The sequence below is a fragment of the Podarcis tiliguerta genome (genome assembly GCF_965153285.1).
Source record: "Podarcis tiliguerta genome assembly, chromosome: 7".
NCBI classification, from domain to species: Eukaryota; Metazoa; Chordata; class Lepidosauria; order Squamata; family Lacertidae; genus Podarcis; species Podarcis tiliguerta.
The window spans coordinates 42,990,642-43,016,369 of record NC_139540.1 but is presented as its reverse complement, the minus strand read 5'-3'; the positions used below and the strand labels follow the sequence as shown (position 1 = coordinate 43,016,369).

The 25,728-nt window shown below is 45.8% G+C and overlaps 1 protein-coding gene across 8 annotated transcripts in view; it reads right to left on the bottom strand.

The window, feature by feature from the left end:
* Nucleotides 1–21,046, bottom strand: part of KCTD1 (potassium channel tetramerization domain containing 1) — a 53,039-nt gene extending 31,993 nt beyond the window's left edge. For 2 of the 8 annotated variants that reach the window (XR_014514059.1, XM_083451628.1), the window contains exon 1: nt 17,444–18,792. Coding sequence is in view for 1 of the 8 variants with exons in the window: in XM_083451628.1 (XP_083307754.1) it covers nt 17,444–18,685 (1,242 nt within the window). In the remaining 7 variants the exon portion in view is untranslated. Of the gene's footprint in view, nt 1–17,443; nt 18,793–19,804; nt 20,207–20,318 lie in introns of those variants that run through there. The other 6 variants (XM_083451631.1, XM_083451632.1, XM_083451630.1 and 3 more) reach the window with 4 other exon arrangements.
* Between the last annotated feature and the right edge of the window lie 4,682 nt (nt 21,047–25,728).

Here is a 25,728-nt window from a genome sequence, read left to right as displayed (position 1 = left end):
TGACTTGTGCCAAGGTAGTTCACTCTTCCAGGGTTTGACAAAAGTGATTGTTTTCTTTTGTCTGCACTTACAAAGCACAGAGGGACGCGGGTGGAGCTGTGGGTTAAAGCCTCAGCACCTAGGACTTGCTGATCGAAAGGTCGGCGGTTCGAATCCCCGCGGCGGGGTGCGCTCCCGTCGTTCGGTCCCAGTGCCTGCCAACCTAGCAGTTTGAAAGCACCCTCGGGTGCAAGTAGATAAATAGGGACCGCTTACTGGCAGGAAGGTAAACGGCGTTCCGTGTGCTGCGCTGGCTCGCCAGATGCAGCTTGTCACGCTGGCCACATGACCCGGAAGTGTCTTCGGACAGCACTGGCTCCCGGCCTCTAGAGTGAGATGAGCGCACAACCCTAGAGTCTGTCAAGACTGGCCCGTACGGGCAGGGGTACCTTTACCTTTTACGAAGCACAGAAGTACTCAATTATTTCTTCTGGAACTTCAGCGGCACATTCCCTTGGGATTGTTCCAGATAATCTACCTAACAGCAAGGAGAAGCTAACACCCGTCGTAAAACTTTCGGAAGGCGCATTAGATGTTTATTCTCCCCTTGGCAATTTCACCCTCAGAAGTGAAGAAAAAAACCCTCTGCCAATTGCCATCTTTGCTGAGAGAGCACAGATATAATTTCACCCTGGGAAAGTTGCAGGTTTGGACACTCTGGGGTGACAGGAGACCTCTACAATCCAGTAGCTTCTTTGAATCAGAGGTTGGCCAGTGATATAAAAGCAATTCCTTCCCTTGAATCTACCAGCCTCTTCTTTTATCAGCTTTAAAAAATAAGTATTCAAACATCTAAAATACAGCACTATCATCTTGACATAATGCACATACACTACAAAGACATACTGTACTATACTACAGAGACATATATGTATGCTACAGAGACATAGCATATTAACTAGTGAATAAAGTTTGTGTTCTACAAGAATAGGTATCTTCCTGACTAACATTGCAAATGCTTCCTATTTACACAAGCCCATACGTATAGTAGTGCAGGATCACGTGCGCCACACGTTTATTAAAAGTATTTTTAACCTGCTCTTCAGCTCAAAAAGTACAGGCAACCCCCGTTTTGCATGCATTCAAAGAACATGCAACTTTGCATGTGTGGGTCATTTTTGGAACTGGAAGAGGGCACAATGGAGGCTGGATGTAACAGGCAGGCATATGCGTGCTCTGCAGGAGCGCACAGTGACTTGTAACGCAACCCCCATGCAAATCAGGTGTTGCCTGTACCCCAGACCAGCTCATAATGATCAGTAATAAGACCATCCCTCAGGCTCATAATCTTAAAAAAACAAAACAAAAAACCGCAACACAAAAGGTTAAAGGATTGGGAGCAAGGCTGGAAAAGGCAAACAGACTAAGTACAGATGCATTTCTCTCCATTATGGAAAGAAACACCAGGGATCCCAAATGGATTTTGTGGGCTGGTGAACTGTAGGTGAATTGTGGCCTCATCTCTGCCCCCACTCCACAATTTATTAGCAAGAACTGCTGCTTATGCACATGTATTAACTTAGCCTAGCCTACCCTACAGGGCTACTATTCCTAATATTTATTTGACTTCTTAGCTGCCCATCACTGTATGGTTTAAAAATCAGTTACAGTTACAGGAAGAGGGTGGCTCCTTCTGCTAAGATAAAAGGGTGGTAGGTAATGTACACAACTGAGAGTTCCTGAATGCAAAAGCAAGTTACAAATATGTCATTCACAATAGCCCCCTTGATTTAATTGCTTCATTTCATGTCCTCCTAATCACAGCAAAATACCAAAACAAACAAACAGTTTGCCAACCCTGATAAATAAAAACAAGCAAAAAAGTACTCCCAAGTACATATGTGCAGTTTCACAAATTTAGCGTTTGAACTACCAACTCTTGGCCTAGCCTACCTCCCAGGGCTGTGCTTAAGATAAAAAAGTGGGTAGGGAGAAGGGAAAGAAAAGGTACACAGCCTGGAGCTCCCAGGAGAAAAATCAAGATACAAAATATACAACAAGTGGCAACAAATATGTGCAGTTTCACAGCTCTCAGCAAAACTCATGCACAAAACATTTTGCCAACTCTGATAAACAAAACTACTACTGTGTACAGTCCCTAGATGAACAGTAACCTTGCTGCAGCTGAAAAGGGTTTGCAGATTCATTTCACATTTTTGTTTATGGTGATTGTATATTAATAAATAACAGCCCAGTGATCACAAGCAGAATAGTCGTGACTGGATGGAAAACAAAAAAAGCAGGGTGGGAATCTTACAACAGCACCCTTTTTCCCCCCTAGGAAATTGCTTTTGAGTAGAACATACCAAAATAAGCAAATTAGGTTTTTCTCTGTAGAGGCAGCCCATTTGGCGATGAAGAAAATATTGGGGACATGGAGTAAAGCACTTAAACATACATCCCTCAGTATCTTTGTCCATCCTGCATATAGCAGGAACTACTAGTCTCTCCTACTCTCTTGTACTGCTCTGGGAGAACCTCCTCCCAAGTACCAGGTGAAGGTGGTCCACATACCTTTCTTTAATTGCTCAGCAATGGTGATTAAGCATCCTAAGCAATGGTGTTTGCTGCTAATTGCTGCACCCTTAAAGCTGCATCTGCTTTCTAACTTTCTTCAGAAGTATTTGATTGACTTTTTTTTTTGTAAACGAAAAAAGAAAAGCAAGAGGCAGGAGCCCCTGCTGGCTCATAGTCGGGTACATGTGTATCCCCTGTAACCCCCTCCCCCTGTCAGCAGCCCTGGAGGAAAATAGCAGCTATGATGAGTTAAACTTCCATACGGAAATGCAAACTTGCATAAAGAAAAAAGCAGCCTACTAGGATTAGAATTTTGTGCACATAATGTGAAGAGAAATCATGTCCTTTTGATGTTCATAAATGCCATTTAAAATAAAGGTTAGTTTCAATATAATGAAATCACGACACTTCACACGCAGACACGGAGGTATGTCGAGTTGTTTCCATATGGAATCAGGAAAGCAGACTTAGGAGGTTGTAAAAGACCTGTCTTCACCCTTTGTAAAAGAACTGCTCCTCAAATCCTAAAAGCCACAGAAGCATGGAAATGGTGCGTGAGGAAGATGGCATGCAGGCAGTAGGTGTAAAGCTGAGAGGCGAGCAAGCACAAGGCCATGCAGGTCACGCTGCATTTCGTGGGATAAGAAGGCATGCAGTTGTGTTTCACTCAGTGTAGCAGTGCTGCAAAGCTCAGAGAGAGCTGGCTTCTGGCTGAACCATCAACCAAGCTTCAGGTTTGACCCAAGCAACAGAAAGCTTGAATTGTGGAGGGTGTGTGTGTGTTCTGTCATGTTCCTTTTCTCCTCTGAAGCCAGCACACTACGTGGACTAAGGAAAAGGCAAAGAGCTGAATTCTCTCCTGCAGTTCCAATAATACTTTTTCCTACTGTATGCTTTGGAGGGTGTCCCAGAGAAGCAGTGGGAGGGCGCTTTAAACCAACAGGAGGCAACACAGCAGGCCTCCCACCAATCCTATCACTCTAGCCCATCATTCCCTGGTAAGGGAGTTGCAGAGGTGGAGGGGATTGCCCCAACTAGGTATGTGTGCTATTTATTCCTGCAAACGCATTCAGGAAGTTCTCCTGCACAAGCCTCAATGAGATCAGCACAAGAAAACCTCTAGGTAGATTGTGCCTCACACATGCATTATCTATTTGTTTAAGCTACCATTTAACATGATCCATACTGTGTGCATAGACTAATCAATCATGTATTATAGTCACTTGAATCTATTTATCTGAAACTAGGGGTTGCCTTAATAAGGTTTTGTTTTTGGTTTTAAAAAAACCAACTCCACTCCCCCTCCAAATGATACTGTTTTGTTTGGAAGACTTTGTTAATTAGCTTCTTTTTCTTCTTCTTATTTCTACATTAAATAGGAGCCAAGTCATGTTGGAGTAGTAATAAGGAATGGGGTTAGCTTGCCAGTGATTTGTGTGAAGGGGCCACAGCTGGGATGGCCAGGAGCAAAATGTGGTCACTGAACTCTGCAGTACCAAACGGTGACCTGCAGCTGAATTCTTTACAACAGGAGTATATTTGCTACTGCAAACAAAAGAACATTTCAGAAGCACATTAGTCTGAGAAAGTGGTTTTTGAGAAGATGAAAGGGGAAAAAAGAAAACATTGCCACTTGAAAACTGCATCACATTGCATACCACGGCACAGTTATGGTGGCAACCCCAGAACATTTCTTCCCACTGTAATTACCAAACAAGAGGAATGCTACTTTATCTTCAGGGCCTAATTAGATATTACACAAGACACAGAGCTGCCACTGCTCTGCATTGTGTTCCCTGGTAAAATCCTTTATGAATACTTGTTCTGTAAGTTGTGAATAATCGTCCAAGTATATACTAAGGACATTAACTGTATTTTTCTTTTTGCGTATTCTGTTATATAATATTTCAAGAAAGAAAGAAAGATTATGATACCCAGTATTTCCCCTGCCCCTCACTTTCCTACCTGCCAATATTCCAAAGCTCAGAAATAGAGCAATATGGTGCCTCTGCTCATTTTTGTCAGTTATGTTCACCCATCCCCATCCATACATATAAACACACACCTCAACACATTTATTCATAAAGGGCATAAAAAATAAGCAATAGATGATTTGAATACGAAGGAATCCTAAGAAGTATTATGACTGTATGACCAAAGGGGAAATGAGCATCCCTTCTAGAAAAAGCAAATTGTTTGTCAAAATAGAACTTCCATGTGCAGCAATTGTCTATCTGAGGTTAGGTTTTGAATTCTATTTATTTGGTCACAAGACTCTCTGGTTTCCTTTTAAAATGTCCCCCCCCCCTTGTGTCTTTTTGCCACCCACCCCTCTCCTTGGTCCTGTGCAAACCCTTTTCAAAGAGTTTTGATGTGTAAATTTACTCTTGAATAAGCTTCAACAAGATTCCTTTCAATTTTATTTTTCTTTAATTACTCATTTTAGGAAATGACAATTTTGTAGTCATTTAAGGTTCCATGTAAGGTGAAGAAATCCTTTTTGCAAGTCTAAAGTAGAAAGTACCATCCCATTACAATCCCAATGCAGCCGGGCTGACCAGAGCTTTGCCAGGAAACTGCCTCTGGCAGGAAAAATGCTCCCACACTCCTTACTTTCCTGTGCGTAGATCATGTATAGTCTGTAAAATGACTCAACGTTAGCTATTCAAACACATTCAAAGTTCTGAAGGGATCATAGAAACATATAATTGTAGAGTTGGAAGGGAAGCCAAGGACCATCTAGTCCAACAGATGCTCTTCCTCAGCTTCCTGCCCCTCCTGAATTTCATTCTCACACAGTAGCAAACCCACAGGGGATCCTATCTTCTGATTCACTGGAGCAGGCATCCCCAGACTCGGCCCTCCGGCTGTTTTGGGACTACAACTCCCATCATCCCTGGCTAACAGGACCAGTGATCAGGGATGATGGGAATTGTAGTCCCAAAACAGCTGGAGGGCCAAGGTTGGGGGTGCCTGCACTGGAGAGAGCCACGCAGCCACTCCAAATTTTCCAGCTCTCTCTCTCCCTGTATCATGTTGTAAATGAGCCTCCTTCAGCTTCATGGGGAAAGGGGAAGGATGGAACTTCTGCTGCCATTCACTTTTTCATCTTTCTCTCCTGCTAAAGCCCAGACTTGTTGAGAGGTTGGCAGCCTCAATGGCGCCCCCTCTGGAGGCTTCACCCAGGGCAGAAACCCTGGCTAGACCCCCCTCCCCCTAGCTATGGCTCCAGATCAGCAATCATAGCTGCCAAAATTGGGAGGGGGGCAGAATCTCACAGCTGGAGCCCCAAATCACAGAAACGTAGAATCATAGAATTGTAGAGCTGGAAAATGACATACCATCATGTTTCCCTAGGCTTCAAGTGCAATTATTTGCAGATTTCACAGAACAGAAAGAAGCCAAAAAGCTCCTCCAGCTCTAACAGGACCCTTCGACTATAGAGTCCAGAGTCCAGACCAACAACAGTGTACTATAAAAGACGGCACACTCTGGGAAAGCAAAGGGCACAACAATGGCAGGCTACATAATATGGGAAGTCCCAAAGGTGCTTGAAAACAGTCAGTACCACTCATGGCAGAGAGAAAGGAAGCCAGCTCTCCTTGTAGCCTTTTTAGAATTACCCGAGGAAGAGCTTGTGGCTTCTTGAAATGTACTGGACGTTTAAAGAGGAATTGCATTTCAGATATTTATAACCACCTTTGGGGGGGCATTTCTTTGTGTACATCAAATGGCTCCAGATGACTAAAGCAAGTGAGCCAAGACACGTTTCAGGGGATTATTTTATGTTCCTTGAGATAGTTCCTCAAGTCAGGCAATAGGGATTTATATCAAGCCGGTGCAACTTGCAACCCACCAAGATGAAACTGCCCACCAGCCATATATTGTGGCTTGCCAGGTGCTTGACAACTTCCTTATTTTTGCAGACCCAGGCAAGCAGCAAAACCAGAAGATTTACAGAGCATATTGCACAGCTTGTAAGCTGTGTTTGGATTGGCGGGCCATAGCTTGTGCTGGCCTGATTTATAGCATTTACTGAAACACACACCAATATTCGGATTTTTAGTATTTGATTTAAGATGCTTTTTAATATGAAATATCTATCAGATCTGAAACAATGCACAGATGCTCCCAAGGACCTTCGTGGGTTTCTCTTGCTTCAGTGAACTGTAAATGTGGTTTATCTGTAATAATGCAAGAGTATCTCAAAAGCAACTATTTTTGTCTAAGCAACTGAACCAGCTTAATTCATCCTGCCAGACCAATGCAATGCTATAAATAAACTACAGTGACTACAGGTGAAAGCAGGTGAAGCTTCTCTGAAGGCAAGAAATATATGGAGTTATATTTTGCTCATCCCAGAAAATGGATAGGCAGTTTTGGCACAGTGTACTGCATCCATACAGCAAATCCCTGAACAGAATTAAGGCAAGAATCAGAAAGGGTGGGGCAGGCATCATTTAAGAAGCAAAACAAAGGGCAGAATTTGAAATCAATCAAGGAATCCCAGAGATTTTACAGAAGTAAAAAGAGAATGCTAATCTGCTGTATCAGCCCCTGATGATCATAAATATGTTATACTATATACCTGGGGAGGGGAGAGCAGCCAATTGGTACAAGAACCATATTCAGGGTTGACCAACCCTTCAAAAACTGCATGCCAAAGTCATCTCCAAAACATACAAACCACACCCATTTGCAGGCACATAGCTAAGGCTCTCTCTCTCTCTCTCTCTCTCTCTCTCACACACACACACACACACACACACACAGCTTGCTTGATCAGGTCAATGTCCCTTGTAGTCCAGTATCTTCACAGTAGCCAGCCAGATGCCTGTGGGAGGCCTGAAGCAGGATGCAGGCCCAACAGCATCCTACTCACTTGTGACTCCCAGCAACTGGTATTCACAGTCATGTTGCCTCTGATTGTGGAGGATGAACAGACACAGAGGCACACAAAGCTTAAGCCTCTCCAAACAGTACAGCTGAGACAAGGTGATTTCTCCCATGGCTGGTGGACCACTTCAAACACAACTTGCTGCTCCCTACTATATATACCAGGCACCCCCAACCTTTGGCCCTCCAGATGTTTTGGACTACAATTCCCATCATCCCTGACCACTGGTCCTGTTAACTAGGGATCATGGGAGTTGTAGGCCAAAACGTCTGGAGGGCCGCAGGTTGGGGATGCCTGATATATGCACACAGGATGGTCCCCTGCTTTAAAAAAGAAAAAAGACTGGGATGCAGGACATCCTGCAGGCCAATGCTTCAGAGTGTCAACCCTAATTTTCCTGTGATTGTTGTGGCATTCATTCAATGGGACCAATTTCTCAGTAAGGTTGTGTTCCTCCTCTGACTTCAGAGAAAAATAGCTTAATGAACTAATGCCCAAAACATTGGAACGGTGCCCAATCACAGAGAGCACATCATCTACAAATCAGTTATGGATGTGCTGGACCAGTGTCTTGCCTTGGGAAAGGACTGGGTGAGAGCCTACAAACTGAAGCTCAATTCAGATAAGACTGAAGCACTGTTAGTGGGTGGTTCCCTAGACTGGTTCCCTAGACCGGGTGGGAGATCGCCTGCTCTTGATGGGGTTACACTTCGTCTGAAGAAGCAGGTTCATAGCTTGGGAGTGCTCCTGGATCCTTTGCTGTGGCTCGAGGCTCAGGTGGCCTCAGTGGCATGGAGTGCCTTCCATAAGCTTTGGCTGGTGGCCCAACTACACCCCTATCTGGACAGGGATAGCCAAACATCTGTTGTCTATGCTCCAGTAACCTCTAGGTTAGATTACTGCAACATGCTATACATAGGGCTGCCTCTGAAGATGGTTCAGAAACTTCAGCTGGTGCAGAATTCAGCAGTCAGGGTGTTCACTGGGGCAAGATGGTTTGAGCATATTACACCGATCCTGGTCCAGCTGTACTGGCTGCCACTTAATTTCTGGGCCCAATCTAAAGCTCTGGTTTTGACCCATAAAGCCTTAAATGGTTCAAGATGACAATAACTCAATGACAGCCTCTTCCCAGATGAACTGGACCATGTGATCATCATCTGAGTTTGAAAGATGTCAGCATCTTTGTGTCTGGGTGACTTGCCTAAACTAAAACATTTTAAGTGGTGTCACTAGCAGGGTGGATAAAAATCAAAGATTTTAAAAAAATATTTAAAAAATCAGATTTTTAAAATTTAAATCGGGTTATTTAATTTAAATTGGATTTTTTAAAATAAAATGCTTTTGGAGGAAAAATCTTTCTAAAGATAGTTTTCTATTTAAGTTACATAATAGTCCAAAGGCTATTCATCGGGGGGAAAAGATTTGTTTTAAGTTTTTCATGTGTGCTAAAACTCAGTCTAAGTTTTTTTTTTTTTTTTTTTTTTTAAACTGTTTAACCACATCAGTTAACAAACATGGATACATATGCTACAATGTTATTGTTTTAGTTAAATAATTGTTTAAATTGTTTTTAAGGAAATGATTATTTTTCTCCTTACAATAAAGTACAGCAGAAAAGTTGTCCAAATATAAACAGTTAAATTATTAAATCTCACAATAATTTCATAATGATCTGTCTTACTGACTAGTGATTTAAATCGTGATTTAAACTGATTTGATATAAATCAAATCCACCCTGGTTACTAGGCAGGGAGTTCTGAACACTAAACACTTACAACTGCGGAATGTGTATCATGTGGTACCTGTAACAGTACCAGTTCTACAAAGCAAAGGTTGTGTGTGTGTAGTAGTTAGCTACTTTCATAGCTTTTTGTGTTCCAGACTGGAGAAAAGCTCAAATATAAAAGCACAAATTGAGTGATTGAATAAATAACTAAAGTGATCCAGTGTTTCTGTCCTATCATGTTTGGAATTCACGATTTTGCCTATGCAAACAGTGCCTCAGCTGGAAACAGAGGGCAAGTTGGATCTTTTACCATTGACATTCTAGTTTCTCTCCAGAACATAGTGCTGCTGTTCTTATGCTATCGAAAGCATCATTCACACTTAGCTACCAGCTAATACATGTTGTGTGATTTACTGCAAACAATAAATAAAAACATGTCTCAATTACTCTTGCATAATGAAACACAAAATGATATAATGAATCTTCATAATATTTATCTGCTTGCTATATGAGGCTTAATATTAGCTGGTGCGATTTAATGGAGTTTTTAATCGATTAAAGGCTAGAAGCCAGAGGCTTCTCAGAAGAGACAGATGCAAAGAGGTTGAGAGAGAAGTAAAAATGGCTCAACAATTAATTACCAATTATTGCAAAAAGGTTTAATCATATGTATATACCAGCATAGTGCCTTATATTTTAGTACTGTAACAGCAGTTAAAGCTGACCCCTGTCACTGAACCAGTGCTGGTTACGGTAGTTCAGCATCAAGTCAAATCTTAGGTCTCAATCAGAGGTTTAATCATGATCACATCAGTTTCACAACCGGATGGTAAATACAATTATTTGTCTAGTGCATGGGTAGCCAACATGGTGCCCTCCAGATCCTGAACTACAACTCCCAACAGGTCCAGACGGCACGGACAATGGTCAGGGGTGATAGGAGTTTAGTCTAACCTCTGGAGGGCACTATGTTCACAACCCCTGGTCTAGTGATAGTACACCATTTCTTTCAGTCCTTTAAAATTGCAAACCACCTTGGGTGCCTTGGGAAGGAAGATGGCACATAAGTGCAATGAATGAATAAGATATGGAGTATTTTAGCAGGGCATGGCAAAATTCTCCTCATCACCTTGCCGTACCTTGTGTTACCCCTTCCCAACCTTCACTGGAGGGTTGTGGGATCTTTCTGGGCAGCATGGGCACTGCGGTGACAGAGGAAAATGCTGAGAAAATGGCCTTCCTCCCTTCTGCCAGTGGGATGTTCCATTGGGCTCTCTACTGAAGTTGCACAGAAGCAATGTTGCGGGTATATGATAGTTGTTTCAAAAGTGCTCAAATTTACATCTTTCTTTTTTAAAAAACCAAACAAACCCAATGTATCAAACCATTTTAAAAAGCCTTTTAAAAAACTGCAGCTGGACTACGCAAGTATTAGATACAGCAAACCAGCAGCTGGACTACGCAAGTTATTAGATACAGCAACCCATTTTCCTTTAGAAAACCAGTGCCCAAAAGTCAGGGCTTATAGCAGGCTGCCCTTAGGCATGTACTTTACAAGTTTCAGCAAATGACACTGAATCCAAATTGTACTGAAATCACTTCCCTAGAATTCACAACATATGGTCCATTAAGCAGTAACTGGCACACTGATATTTCAGAGCCACCTTCAATGCTTTCTTCATTTGAAGAGGGCAGGCAGGCGGGCGGGGGGTGGGGAGGGGATGCACATGCTTCTGACACACCAAAAAAGAAAGGGGGAAGAGAGAAGACAGGTCTTCCAAAGTGGCTGAAAAATCTACAACATAACTAATTAGGTTCCAACTTCTAACACAATAGTTGGTGTACTAGGGTCTATTATCAAGTTTATAGCTAAAGGCAGCAGACAATACAACCCTACATTCAATTTAATTACAGCCCATGGCTTTTGCAGCAGTGGCGCATTTCAAAGGGTTTAACCACTCATTTATTTCTAGCCCATACATAAAATAAGTCAGCTCACACTGTCATACAGATTCACCAATTAAAAATGAGCATTTTCTGATCTCTGGGTCTCTGCAAGGAGAACAGTGAGCAAAAAAAGAGCCCTTTTCAACAGCAAAAGCACAGAAGCTTCATTTAATAGGGAAAATGCTTTCAGGCACCTGCAATTCTAGTTTGTGCATTAGGACTTTGATGTTCATATACTGAGGGTAGTGAATTATTTAACTATCTGAGGAGAGGGGTTTTTTTTTGTGAGGTGCTACTTCAGCTCTCCAGCCATAATTTTCTTGCCTCTCCTGATGGCACCCATGCAGACTGATCAAGTCTGGCCAAGACACAAAATATTAAACATTCTCTGGCTCAGTTTTTAATGACTGTTGCATACAGACCACTCAGCTTGAAAACGTAAATGTTTCATTCAAGTATTGTGCAAAGAAATGGACTTAAGAGAGGCATCACATTGGTGAAATGACAAAAGGTTAACGAGGTAGGATATTACTCAGGCACTTGTTACCCCGAAAATATGGGAACTTCTTGCCTTCCTAACTAACATAAAATTCTGTATTAAAGTCAGCGGGTGGCATTCAAGTCTAGCCCTACTCAGATTAGACCCACTGAAATTAATGGGCATGATTAAATTAGGGTGATTAATTTCAGTGGGTCTACTTTGAGTAGGACTTAGTTGACTACAACCTGATGTGGTATAGTGATTTAAGAACATTGGACTAGGACCTGTGAGCCCAGGGTTCAAATCCTAAGTGGAAAAAATGGGTTATAGGGCCAGAAAAGCTGGCATGAAAACTCATATAAATTCATGTGTCATGAGTTCATCTCACCCATGCTTCAGTTGCCTCCAGACTGAATTATTGTAATGCTCTCTACATGGGGTTGCATTTGAAACCCAGGAAGATGCAACTGGTCCAAAATCTGGAAGCTGGACTTTTGTCTGGCACTCTAAAGAACTTTGATATTATGTTAGTTCTAGCTTCCTATTTGCTTCTGAGCTTCACTCAAAATGACAGTATAGTCTCCAAAGCCCCAAACAAACACTTTCAAACTAGGTTAACTTAAAGAGTACTTAGTCTAATACCGGTGAGAACAAAAGTTCAAATTATTGTCAGAAACCTTGCACTTGGTGCAATCCTGGGAGAGTTGATGAATGATATTTTCTGTGGTGACAAAATGATTTTGGACTGCTCTCCCAACTGAAGTTCAACTGGTTCCCTCTTTGTGCATCTTTCACCAGAAATAGAAGATGCTTCTTATTCCACTGGTTTTCAATATGCAACACATACGTTTTATTGCTGCCAGATTTAATGTATAACATCTTTAACCCTTGCTACTTGTGGTTAGGCTCTTGCTTTGTTGGTTTCGTATTGCTTTTAGACATTGTTTGTTAACTGTGCTTATTATATTATATTACAATCATGTTGTTTGCCTCTCTTGGTAGAAAACCAGAAGATAAATATTAACAACTTAGGTTCAGGTGTCACAGCCATCTCAGCAGGTGGCAGCCACAGAAAAACAGCAACTTTGTGTGGACTTTCAGCTACATCAGCAAGCAACAAAACAGGCATCACAATCTACTGTCAGGTGTGGGGTTCAGCCGATTTGACTTTTGATATGCCACTGACTAAAGCTGAATCCTGTCTATACCAGCGGATGTCTACAGTTGCTTCACCCCTGACACAGCTTAATGTCAGCACAGGGCAGCTGTCTCCCAGAGGCTACCATGGGCGGATGTGATTATGGTATGCTTATTTGCATTCAAATCATCTGACTATAAGAATGACTAATAGCATGTTTAAGAACAGGACATAAAACCCTTAGCTAGACAGTGCAAGGTGCTACTGTATGTCATTTTTAATAATTACTGTAATCGTTTGTCTTTCTTTATCTATATTGAATTCCTTTGATGTAGTGGTCTTGTCTTGAGCAATCTCCAGGTCCACAGTGATAAACAAATGAAGTTGAATAATTAACCCAAAGATATTCATTACCTCAGTCACACTGACTCTCCTTCCTTATATACACAACACGGCATGGTTAAGCCCTGGTCTCACTCTCTGACAACCCAGTCCTATGCTCTTTCTAACTGCAAAAGGACCAGCAGCTATGAATGAATAGTAATCCATGCAGTACCCTTTGTATCCAAATACATCTAAGCTACAACAGAAACATGCATCTCATGTTCCCATTACAGCCCTGACTAATGTCAATCTAGTCTCTTACGATAATTTCTAAACTTTAATAAGTAAACTCAAAAAGGACTGATTAGATACCTCTTAATAGCTGTTGCACTGCACTATTAGAGATCTTGATCATTTATGAAAAATGAATACACAAGTATGCAACAGACAATTTAAAAACCTCATTCATCAGTCCCAACTATGTTATTGCATCACTGTAGCGCTTCAGAAGCAAAAAGACTGAAGTCAAGGTCATGGAGGCTCAGCCACGTATGATTAAAATACTATAATGCCTCCTGTGTCTGCTACCTAAAGCGATAGCAGGATCAAAGGAACATTTAGCATGCCTTCTCCTCATTTCATTGCTGCATCCTACAATGCCCCTGTATCTCATACACTAAAAGATATCTCCATAGAACAAGAAAAGATATCTTAGTATGAAAGAGAAAGGTGGATGTAGTAACAGTTATCAAAATCTTGAACTTGGCATTCCTGAAATACCAGTACATTTACATCTGGTAGCTACTGGCACATTAAATTATCTGAATATGTTTATGTCAGTACTTTATGCAGCAAACGTAACTGAAATGTTTCCTGTGTCTAGCTGTGAACAAAAAGTCACCCACATTTTACATGTTTGCTCTGGATATCTCCAGTATTATACTGGTATACACAGAGTAAGTGTGGATAGACCCTTAATTACACATATGACCCAAGAAGTCAAATGCACACACATATAAAACACACAGACCGTTCTCAAAGAATGGTCTCAAACATTTTCATTCAAAAGTTTTAGGCCTGACTAGATGAGAAGCCATCTGCACAGTGGCGTAGCATGGGTTGTCAGCACCTGGGGCAAGGCAAGTAATTTGCCCCCCCCCCCCGCTGCACTGTCCCTCCCCCAGATAGTCCCTCGCTCTCTCTCCGCACCACACCGCACGCCTGGCACCCCCCCTCCACAGTGGGCGGCGACCCGGAGGCTCGGATCGGATTCGCACAGCCAGCACTGCAGTGAGAGAGAGTGAGTGAGCCAGGTAGGGGCAGAGAGCTGCGAGTGCGAGCGCCCCCCCCAGATGTTGCGCCCTGTGCGGCCGGCCCCCCCCTGCACCCCCACACTACGCCACTGCATCTGCAGACCCAAGTATACCACTTTGAGCTCCATGGAGGAAGGGTAGGATAGAAGCATAACCAGCAGATATTCTATTCAATGAGCAAAGGAATGTACAACCTGAGCAATCCTTGCACAGTGTGTTTCCATTCGCAAAAGAGAACAGGAAGCCTTCATATGCAAATGTGGGGGTCATGCCCACTGTAGTATCATAGTGGCTGGTCACTGGATTCAAAGTAATATATATTTAATTTCATACATCAGAGCCTAGGCATACTTAAGTGTCAGGATGCCGATATTACAAATTATAAGAGAACCAAATATGTTCATCAAGTAACTCTAGGTGAAGCCTTAACTTTCTTGATTTCAGGGAGATCAATACTTTACCTCTAGTCTTCACCTAAAACTAGAGTGCACCATTTATTTTTAGACTCGTATTACTGGCAGCGTGTACATCTTTATAATACTGAGAGTCAATAAAACTATCAGTCTATGACCTTCAAGACCTTGAAGCTATCATGAAAGCAGCAATATTTGTCAGCCATGGAATTCAGTGGCATACCACTTGATGAAGTCAACTCAGTAATGACCTGGAAAGTCTATGTTTATAATTAAGCAATAACTATTGTGGGTCAAGTCATTTCCTCTAGATTAATGGCCAGCTACAACATTTGATGGCTCAAGGTAGTGCTTTGGGCTTATTCACCCAGCCATCCATTTCTTCAAACAACTCTATGACTTTATCATTATGGCTATTTTCATTTTAAGAGACAGCAGTGAAAGACTCTTAGAGCGCAACCCTAGCCATGTTTGTTCAGAAGTAAGCCCTACTGAATTCATGTTTACACAGAAGTAAGTCCTACTGCTTACTCCCAGGTACATGGGGTTAGGATTGCAGACTAAATTTATTTTCTCATATTTCAAATGCTTTCAGGGCCAGCCATGAATAAAGGGGATGGGAATTCTGCAAGTGTTTGCAAAATAATAACTGCAGATAGAACGGTTAGTAGACAGAGCCTATTGAAATTGTTTCTTTTGCTTAAGAAAAAATCACACTCTTAATGCACAAAGCAAATGAAAATATTTATCCCCACCCCAGTCCTGTGTAGAAATGAGTGGACAGTCAATTAGCTTACCTAATCCTAATCTAGAACACGCCCAAACACACATAAAATAGGGGATTACTATTAAAGTACATTTTAACATCTTCCAATCTCACTGAATGCTCATTTCTTAGGGGGGAAATATAAACAGAGAAACAACAGATGTCTTTATTCTATCTACCGCATATACAATTTCATCAGCAGTCTGACTTTTCCTCTTATCTGAAATGTCTGATTTAGCAGTCAGCAGCACTTAAAATAACTACAAAAACTAAGTTCACCTTAGGTAAGCTTCTTACTTACGCAGTTCGGGGAACACAATTATAAATTATTGGTTAAAGGGGCTTTATAAATTATGTGGTAAAAGTGATTCGCAGCTTAACGAGCAGTTCCTCTTACTAACTGCAGTAACATACGGTGGTGAACTACTACACTTGCATACAAATATACTTCTTTTAAGATGGATTGTCTTTTTTTATTTCTTGCTCACAGACATGCAACATAAGAACACAACTCTGAAAGACGTTTTCAACCATCCATCCCAACTTTTGGTAATCTCATGCCGACTATATATAAGATGTAGTTTCTTTCATCAACAAGCTAGAATGAAAACATTATCCACACATCAGCAGACCTCTAGTCATTCACAGCCATAAGATACACGCAGCAGGAGACCAAAGTACAATACTCTACTCAAGTGGCCCCAAACTCCAAACAGTAAAGAGAGGTCACATGTATTTTACAGAAGACAGATGCTGATGCAGCCATTCACAAAAAGGCCCATTCTTCAATTAGCCTTCAGGCTGGCTGATTAGCTGGCAAACTCCTCTGAAAGGGTCAGTTTGTACAAAACTGGTATTTCCACTTTGGAAATTGCTCAGGCATGTCATATACCTGTACCCACAGAATAGAGCTCTTTCAAAGCTTAGACTGAATTCATTGTTAACGCTGGAGACCAGACCATCAGGAGGTTTAAGAGTCAATTGCAGCAGCTTGTAATAACATTGTTGACACAAATGTATTTTATAGGATGCTTTTTTTTACAGTGAGGATCCTTATATAGTGGCAATATGGGAAGTGATATAATATGTGATTAAGATCCAATTACTCATACAATAACTGGTTTTCAAAGAAACCCACCTATGCCCCAATTTAACAAGGCAAAAGAAGTGGACATGTGAAATCAATTTTATGGAGTGGGGAGGGACTTATGAAATCTGAAGCCTTCCAGCTCCCATGGCTGATGAGGACTTAAGCTACTTAGATTGTCAAGGATACGAACATTTAAACAAGGTCTCAGAAACTTTTAAAATTACTTTTGACTCACTTTCCGAAACTCTGACTTCACTTAGGTTCTCCAGCAGCTAAATTCTGTCCTTTGGTATACAGTGGATGGGGGCTGAATGTAATTTAAAAAATGCTTCTCCTCCAGATTTCCCTGATAGCATAGTAGAATGGGAAGGGACCCTGAGGATCATCTAGTCCAACCCCCTGCAATGCAGGAATATGCAGCTGTCCAAACCTGCAACCTTGGTGTTGTCAGCATCGTGCTCTAACCAACTGAGCTATCCAAGTCAGGACAGTTATTGACCCAAGCAGAGGTGGGGGAAACCAGGAAAGTTTCCTCCAAATCACCTCTCCTCCAGATTTGCCATGGGCCAAAGCTAAAAGTCAGGACAGTTATTGTCTCAAGTTTCCAAACTTGCCCTAAGATAGCTTCCTCGGAATCTAAACTCTGGAGGAGGCTGCCTGCAGTGGGCTGCAACATGCACCAGACTTTTGGAATTCCCTGAAGCTGACAGGAGGAGTTGGGAAAAGGAAAAGGTGTGTATGGGGGGGAGGGGGGATCAAGTTTTTTCTCTTCTTTTCTTTTTTTGTTACCTGTGTGGGGGAAACCATAGCAGGTGACATGACAGTGGGAGAGTTGGTGCTTCTGTGCCCATTGGCCTCGGGGATGAGGAGTGGCAAGGGGTCGTGTTTCACTGAGACCACCACCACAGACGCCGCCGCCGCCGCCGCGTCCAGGGGCTCGGCCGGCCTCAGGCAGAGTCTTTTGGGGGACGAGGAGGGGCCGCAGGCGTCGCCCCCCGCCGCGGCCCCGCCCCCCGCCGCGTACATCGCCTCATAGAGGGAGCGCTTGGCGGGAACCACGACGGCCGCCGCTTCGGCCTTGACGCCGGCGAGGTCGTCGCCGTCTTTGGGGAGGACGTAGGCGCCGTGGTTGGCGGGCGGCGGCGGGGCGGCGCGGGCCCTGCCGTTGAGGTGGGCGTAGCAGCCCCCTCCGCCGGCCGCGGCGCCCGAGGGCAGCTTGGTGCCGATGCCGGCGATGCTGTTGAGGGTGGCGATGGAGACGGCGCCGATGCAGTGGTTGGTGTAGGTCTTGGAGAGCTTGGCGGCCTTGGAGAGCATCTGCATGCGGGTGCCCAGCAGGTTCTTGCCGATGGCCTTGTTCTCGTACCAGGTGACGTCGCCCTCGCTGCAGTGGTCCCGCGGGCGCTGGAAGAAGGCCTTGCAGAGCGGGTTGCGCTTGGCCAAGTACTTGACGAAGCTGGCGTAGGGGCAGAACTCCGTGCCCGTCTCGTACATGCGCGGCAGGTTCTCCTCGTCGCTGCTCTCGGCGCGCTTTTTGCTCCACGACGACGAGCGCGACTTGTGGTAAGGCCCCAGGGCCTTGAAGTAGACGAACTTGCGGCCGTCCTCGTCCATGGCCAGCCCGAAGGAGTCCTCCTCCAGCTCGCGCTGGTTCTCGCGCCCGCGCGTGCAGAAGTACATGCACGTCTCGAACCAGACCTTGTTGAGGAGCCCGAAGGGGCTCTGCGTGCTGAACACGCTGCAGGTGTACAGCTTGCGCAGGTCGGCGCGCGTGATGGCCTGCTTCTGCACCACCGGCCCGGCGCCCTGCTCCTCCAGCTTGCGGATGACGGCGGCCAGCGTCAGGTTGGCGGCGCGCAGCTCGGGGTCCTTGGTCAGGTCGAGGGTGCGGCAGTAAGGCGGCTCGTTGAGGTAGCGGTTGAGCGAGCTGCGGATGCTGATGAGCGACGACTTGGAGTACAGCTGCCCGCTCTTGGAGCGCGCCTCGGCGTAGAAGGAGCGCAGCACCCGGCACAGCGCCCCCTTGTCCATGGTCTCGAAGTCCGGGCTCTGCGCCTTCTCGCTCAGGTACTCGCGGAAGATGCGCACCGCGTAGCGGGTGGCCAGCCGCGTGTTCTCGCTCAGGCGGGCCCGCTCGGGGCGCTGCAGCAGCAGCTCCGCCTCCGGGTCCGAGTCGTCGGCGGGGCCCGCGGCGGGCGCCTGGCCGGCCAGGGAAGCGGCGGCGGAGGCGGCGGCAGCGCCGCGGGCGCTCACGGGCACCGAGGGGGCGCCCCCCGCCGAAGCCCCGACGCCGCCGCTGCTGCCGCCGCCGCCAACTCCCCGGACGCCTCCCAGGCGGCCCCGGACGCTGCAGACGGCCGCCGCCGCCGCCGAGTCCAGCAGCACTCCGGTGCCCTGGTCCATACGGATCATATGGCCCGGCTCCTCCGAGGCGGCCCACTCCAGCCCCATCATCATCATCTCCTCCTCCTCCTCCTCCTCCTCCTCTTCCTCCTCCTCGTCGTCGTCCAGCAGCAGGATCCCTTCCTCGGCTCCCTCCTCGTCCCCCGTTATCTGCACCTCCTGGATCTCATCCTCGTCCTCCCCGTCCTCGTCCTCCCCAGCGCTGCAATAGTGGAGGGGCCGGTGGGGGCCGCCCCGGCCGGGCTGCCGGTCCCCCGCATTGTTCTCCCCGCCGCCCCCTCCTCCTGCGCCGCCGCCGCCGCCCCCGGTGCTCCAGTCTCCGCCGGCGCCGCCGCTGCCAGGCATTCTCGCCATATTGCCGTCTCCCTGCCAGTCCTCGGGCAGGGCGCATGCGCTATATTGGACCGCAGCGCTGGAGAGCTTTTGTGTTTAATGACCTTCAGCTACCGGGAGGCAAAGCTGGGCTCTTAAAGGGGCCGCGCGCTCCCAGTGGTTGTGGCTGATGTGCGAGGAATGGAGTGGGGAAGCCGGACTGGAGAGGAGGAGAGGACGGGGAAGAACGAGGGGGAGACCGACCGAGAGGGAGACTCGCCACCGAACAAGGCGCAGCAGCAGCAGCAGCTTGGAAGCCTTCCATCGCCCAGCGTTGCGCTTCGCGCGAGGCGATCGCCATGCAAAGGGTTACTTTATATCGGCCCGTGCATGCACCCGGGAAAAGGGGAGGCTGGGACTGACAGATCCACTCACCCAGCCTCAGCGCGCGGTGCCAGCTGCTGTCCGCTAAGTGATGCCCGAAGAGCAGCCCGGCAGCCCCCACATTCTCATGGCTTACGCGGGGAAGGGGCGATTTACCCCACCACCACCACCCACTGGCGGTGCCCACTGGAGGGGTGGGTGGGGGTCAGAAGTAGGGAGGGGGAGCGCAGCTGCAGTAGCAGCGGCAGGTGAGATCGGAGCGAGAAGGGGGGGGGGGGCAGCAGGCGGCTTTTCGCACAAGGCAGCTCCTCCCTACGGATTCCTGGCAGCCAAGCGCGGAAACGCGGCGGAGGCAGCAGCAGAAGAAGCAGCTTGGAGTTGACTCCGGTAGAGGAGAAACTTCTCGGATCGTCTGCACTTCTCGGCGGCTCTCCCTCCTTCCCACCCCTCCCTCTTCCTCTCCCCGGCCATCCCACCTACCACCCCCCCACCCCCCACGCCGCCGCTCCATCCAAAAGGGGGAAGGGGGGGGGGGAGAGAGAAAGAGGCCACTCTGGCTGCATACCAGGCGCGTCGATCTCACGGCGAAGGCATCGAGCAGGCTTCTCCAGCCAGCCAGCCAGACACGTTAGGCTGCGGCTGGGATCGGAGAGGGCGAAGCTGGCGGGGAGGCAGCTGACTAGTCCGGAAAGAGCGAAAGCGAGCGAGAGAGAGACCGATCAGGGGAGCCGGAGCGGGTCCCAGGAGTGCCCTTCGCCGCCGCCGCCGCTGCAGATCTTAGGGGGGCGATGTGGGGAGCCTGCGAGTGGTGCCGGGCCGGCTGTGTACCAAAGAAGGAAGCCCGCTTGTTTCCTGCCTGGCGCTAATAAGCCGAAGGAAGCCAGCAGCGAGGAGCAGAGAGGAAGCCGCCAGGGCTAGTAAAACCCACACAGTCCGCAGCCAAGAGGCAAATCCAGAGCTATTCCCAGCCTGCGGGGACAGGCAGCTGCAACACTCGCGCGCTCACACACACACACACACACACACATACAGAGAGAGAGAGAACAGGGGGGAGAGAGGGAGAGAGAGAAGGCACAGCCTAGCCCTGCAGAGCTCAGCCATCAACATTTCTCTTTCTCACATACACGCACAGATCCACCTCCCCCCCCTTCTGGCTTCCCGCAATCCTCAAACCATTTGTAGGTTTTCCAGCAGGCATCTTTTCCTCTCCCCCCCCCCTCTCTCTCCTCGCCGCTACCGCACCCCCGGGGCAATACGGGACTTTGCAAGCCCCGGCGCTGCCAAAAGCCGCCCTCAAGTTGAGTAGCCGCTGGAATCCCGTTACCGATTCACACGCACAGCCGCGCTACAGTTCATTTCCGCCTGCACTTCCAGCTGCCGCAAAGCCTTCCCTAACTTTAAGCGGTTGTTGCGCGGCAGCGGCGCCCTCGATCTTAAGCATTTTGCCGCTTTTATTTCAAAAGGAGACGATGGGACGCGGGGGGGGGGTTGGCAGTCACGACACCCACAACGAAAGGGAGATGTTTCTAAGGCGCGTTTCAGCTGCGGGCGGCCAGACAGTTCTGGGCTGGGGGGGGGGGGGAAGAAGCACGTCTGAACTTGCCCAGGCGCTACACGTTGCTTTCTCGGTGAACACAAAGCAGGCGGCTCTCGCAAACTTGGCAGTGCCAAACTGACGCCACTGTGTCTTGGCATGACACTCCTGTGAAGGGAACGAGTACGTTTTCTCTGTTTGCTTACCCACCTCTTTCAATATCGTGCTTTTACCCTGAACAAAATTCTGGGGAAATCTTGCTAAGCTACAGACAAGTCACAACCAGCCATCGCAACATCCCAGATATGATTCACAGATAAGGGCAGAGATGACAGTTTACTGCTGTCCTGATCCCTAAGAAAAAGAGCAGGGAGGTAATACGAAAGCACCAAAGTGCACGCCGGTTTTTTTTTTGTTTGTTTTTTAAGTGTGAAAGGCATTTCGGGAAAGACAGATAACAGTCACTCAAAGTGGTTCAAACCACAGTATTGTACGTCTGAAGTCTTTATAATTCCAGCATATGGGATATTGCTCTTTCTGACCCCCACCCAGCCCCCCCAAATTTGATGGGCATTGCCATTCAAATAGTGTCCATGTACTATATCATGTGATCGATTATGCGGGGCGGGGCTTACCTGTGCCGCCCCCTCCCCCGCAATATTTTATTCAAGTTGCCACCCATGAACAGGAATAAGTGACATTTTTCGGAAAGCACTGTATTGCCACGGGATATATATTTTTTAAAAATGGTTTAGAAATTATTGTCATGCTCTATTATCTTCCTACCACAAGTTCTCCATCCCTAAATTATGTATTAATTGTCAGTGAGGTCAAAGCCATACTGCCCCGATTCTGAAGCCCAGACCCATGCTAGGAATACCAGAATATAGAGATGTAGAATGACACATCTAAGCATGCATCCCATCAACAACACTAATACATGTACTCCTATGTGCATTCCAATGTTCAACAAGCCAGCTTGATGCTCCTGATTTTCACCCACTGGTAGCTTCACTGCCAGTGTGGCAAAAGAGGAAGTGTCAGCCTTGTTACTAAGGCAACAGGGTCAAACTTCCTCCTTCCACAAATACTTGCATGCCCTTTCAAATACCCCCCCCCCCTTTCAAAATGAGAGAGTAGTTTTGGAGAATGCAAAATATCCATGACACTTGATCTCCAAGTATTGCTCAGGAAACAGACTGGCTTTCTTGTGGGGTGGGGTGAAGGGAAATAACCTCTTTGTTGTTACCTTATTCCAGGACATTTGGAGGGCACTGGTTGGCTACCCATCTCTTACATTCTACAATTACACTGTGATGCCAGCCAATAGCTTCCATATTGGGATAACCATAAACTTGAGCCAATGCACCATTGGATGGTGAGTGGAAGCACTCCTGTGACCTCTGGTTGTCTGTATTGCTGCTGCATACTGGGAGGCGGTTAGTGAGTTTGGTGTGGTGCAAATGAACTAGCAGGAGTGTCAGATTGACTCTACCTGACCTTGCTGCTGCCTTAGCCCCTCCCCACTCCATCCCAGTATGGAGGAACAACATGGATGGCCAGCAATCAGATGAATGCCACTGCCCCACCCTGCCATTGGCTACTATGTCAGTGGTCTTTCTATCTATTTGGATACAGTCATACCTCAGGTTACAGACGCTTCAGGTTGTGTGTTTTCAGGCTGCGCACCGCGCCAAACCCGGAAGTCCCAGAATGGGCTACTTCTGGGTTTTGGCGCTCACTCATGCACAGAAGCACTAAATCGTGCTTTGCGCATGCACAGAAGTGGTGAATCATGACCCACGCATGCGCATACGCGCTGCTGTGGGTTGCGAACGTGCGTCCCACACGGATCACATTCGCAACCCGAGTGTCCCCTGTATCTGTCCATCTGGAAGGCAAACTGGTGCCCTCCAGATATTTTGGACTACCCCTCCCATCATTCCTAACAATAATTGGAGTCTAGCAACATCTGGCAACTTTCCATAGTCAAATAATACATACTTCCATCAAAATAAGAAAATGCAAAACCTTGGATTTAGAATCTGAGGAAACTTACTTCAATTTTTCAAAAACGACAACCACCTCACAATAAAGGTACTATTTTGCTGTCTAAAACACCCTGTTTCTTTATTAGCACAGTCCGTTTATGTTTGCATGGACTAGCAGTATTAAATGCCATGTAAGGAAAATGGCTGTTTTTGTAGCTGGCCCAAATAATTTGTTACACAGCAGATCAATTACTGGATTTCCTAAAGTGATCACTTTCAGAGGTACAGAGGAGAGCATCTTTTCTGTGGTGGCACCGTGTGCCAACATAGTGTCAGTTCTGCTTAGTTTGGGGTTTCAGGTCAAAACAGTTAATTTCAACAAAAGTTTTTAATTGAACAATATTTTTTTTATATATAGCTGCTTCTCACATTTTAGTGCTATTCCGTTTGCTATCTTGCTTTATGCTGCTTCCCTCCCTCCCGTTTTATTATTGTGATGCTGATTATTTCATTAGTTGTTATTTTGCAGTTTGATATTTTATTTTGTATGCTGCCCTGTGAGTTTTGTACTTTATTGTTGTCTTTTTTATATACTGCTGTTTGTACTTAAATTGGAAGGTGGATGTAAACATATTTAATTGTAATAATACATTATTGGGGCTCACCACAGTTTCATCACTCTCCTTTTATAAATTCTGATCCTGTAACACTGTCTGTGTGGGTGTGGGGAAAGGTCTGGTACACAGCTATCACTTGGCAAATGTTTGGGTTGAAATATGTTGTGGAATAATTTGATTGCAAGTCTTTAGTTCAAAGGGAGATGCTTGCAAGCCTGTTGTTAAAACAAGCAAATAACACTTATCACTCTCTCAGCCTTGGAAAAACACAGTGTTGCAATTAAACATTGCAGGTGCACATTGTACCCATTAACACATCCTGGAAGAAGATGTATCGGGTTATTTCAAGTCATTTGCTACAATCTGTTGAAGCATTTAACCCTTTCTGTAGCTCAGCCTGTTACATAGGATGCTGCCCTAAACCAAATCAGACCACTGATCCATTTAACTCAGTACAGTGGTACCTCGGGTTGTGAACTTAATTCGTTCTGGAGGTCAGTTCTTAACCTGAAACTGAAACTGTTCTTAACCTGAAGCACCACTTTAGATAATGGGGCCTCCTGCTGCCGCCACTGCACGATTTCTGTTCTCATCCTGAAGCAAAGTTCTTAACCCGAGGTACTATTTCTGGGTTAGCGGAGTCTGTAACCTGAAGCATCTGTAACCCAAGGTACCACTGTACTGAACTGGCAGCAGATTTCCACGTGTCCGGCTGGAGTCTCTCTCAGCCCTATCTTGATACTCAAGGGACTGAACCTCTGAACTTCTGATTGCAAGTGTGCACTCTACTGCGGAGTTATAGCTCCCTTGCTATTTGTTAATCCATCTCTAGGAATACAGAGAAGGTTCCCTATCAAACATTCAAGGGTACTTATTTCACTAGACCTGTGTGTAAGTTAAAAAAAGGGAAAACTACAAGAGATTACTAGTTTGCTATAAAATCACTGATGTTAGATGTGTGCATGGGCCCCAAAGCTGTTTGTTCATGATGTTAGGTGACAAGAAGCCATGGTGAGCAGGGCATCAGCACCTTTAATTGTTGTGTTGTTGTTGTTTTTAAAAAGAAGCGTTTCTTGTGTCTGCATTTTCTTTCTCTGCACAATTATTTAGTGATGTTGTTGAAACTCCCTGTTGAAAATACACATTTTGCCAGCTTGTAATACTTGCCCAGAATACGAAGCCAGCATGACAGCCATGATATATGTTATCTGGCTTGGATTCTAATCTGATCCAGAGAAGAAAAAATATTTTTGTTGCAGCATTTTGTACCAACTGGAGATTCTGGCATCCCCACATGAAACATACTACAGTAGCTTAGTCTTGAAAGTAACTGAGGCTTATGTTGCCATGGCCTGATCCACCCTGTATTAAGGACAGGTGTGGCTGGTGTACCAGCCTAAGATAGGCAACAGTACAAGCTGCCGCCTGAACATCTAATAGCAAAGCTGGGTCAGGGAGCACTTCTACAGTGTGAACCTGATTCTACTCAGGTATAAAACCTCAACCCAAACAGGCCAAAAATCTTATTTTTTTATCCACATCTCAACTGACCAGACTTGTCTGCATTAAGTTTCAGTTTCATAACTCATATTCAGTCCTCCACTGATCTTGGGCACTGGTTGAGAACTGCCACAGCCACAATAATAAAAATTATGAATTAATCTTAAAAAGAGAAAAGAACTTCCACAGCATATGTAGAATAAGAGAAAATGAGAGGTGGAGCTGAATTTCCTCAATGAACTCCAATCTCTGGTTGATCACCCCAGGAGTTTCATGAAGATGTCAAACAGGTATAAAATTGGAATTTGCCCAGTACCATAAGCAGATATCTCT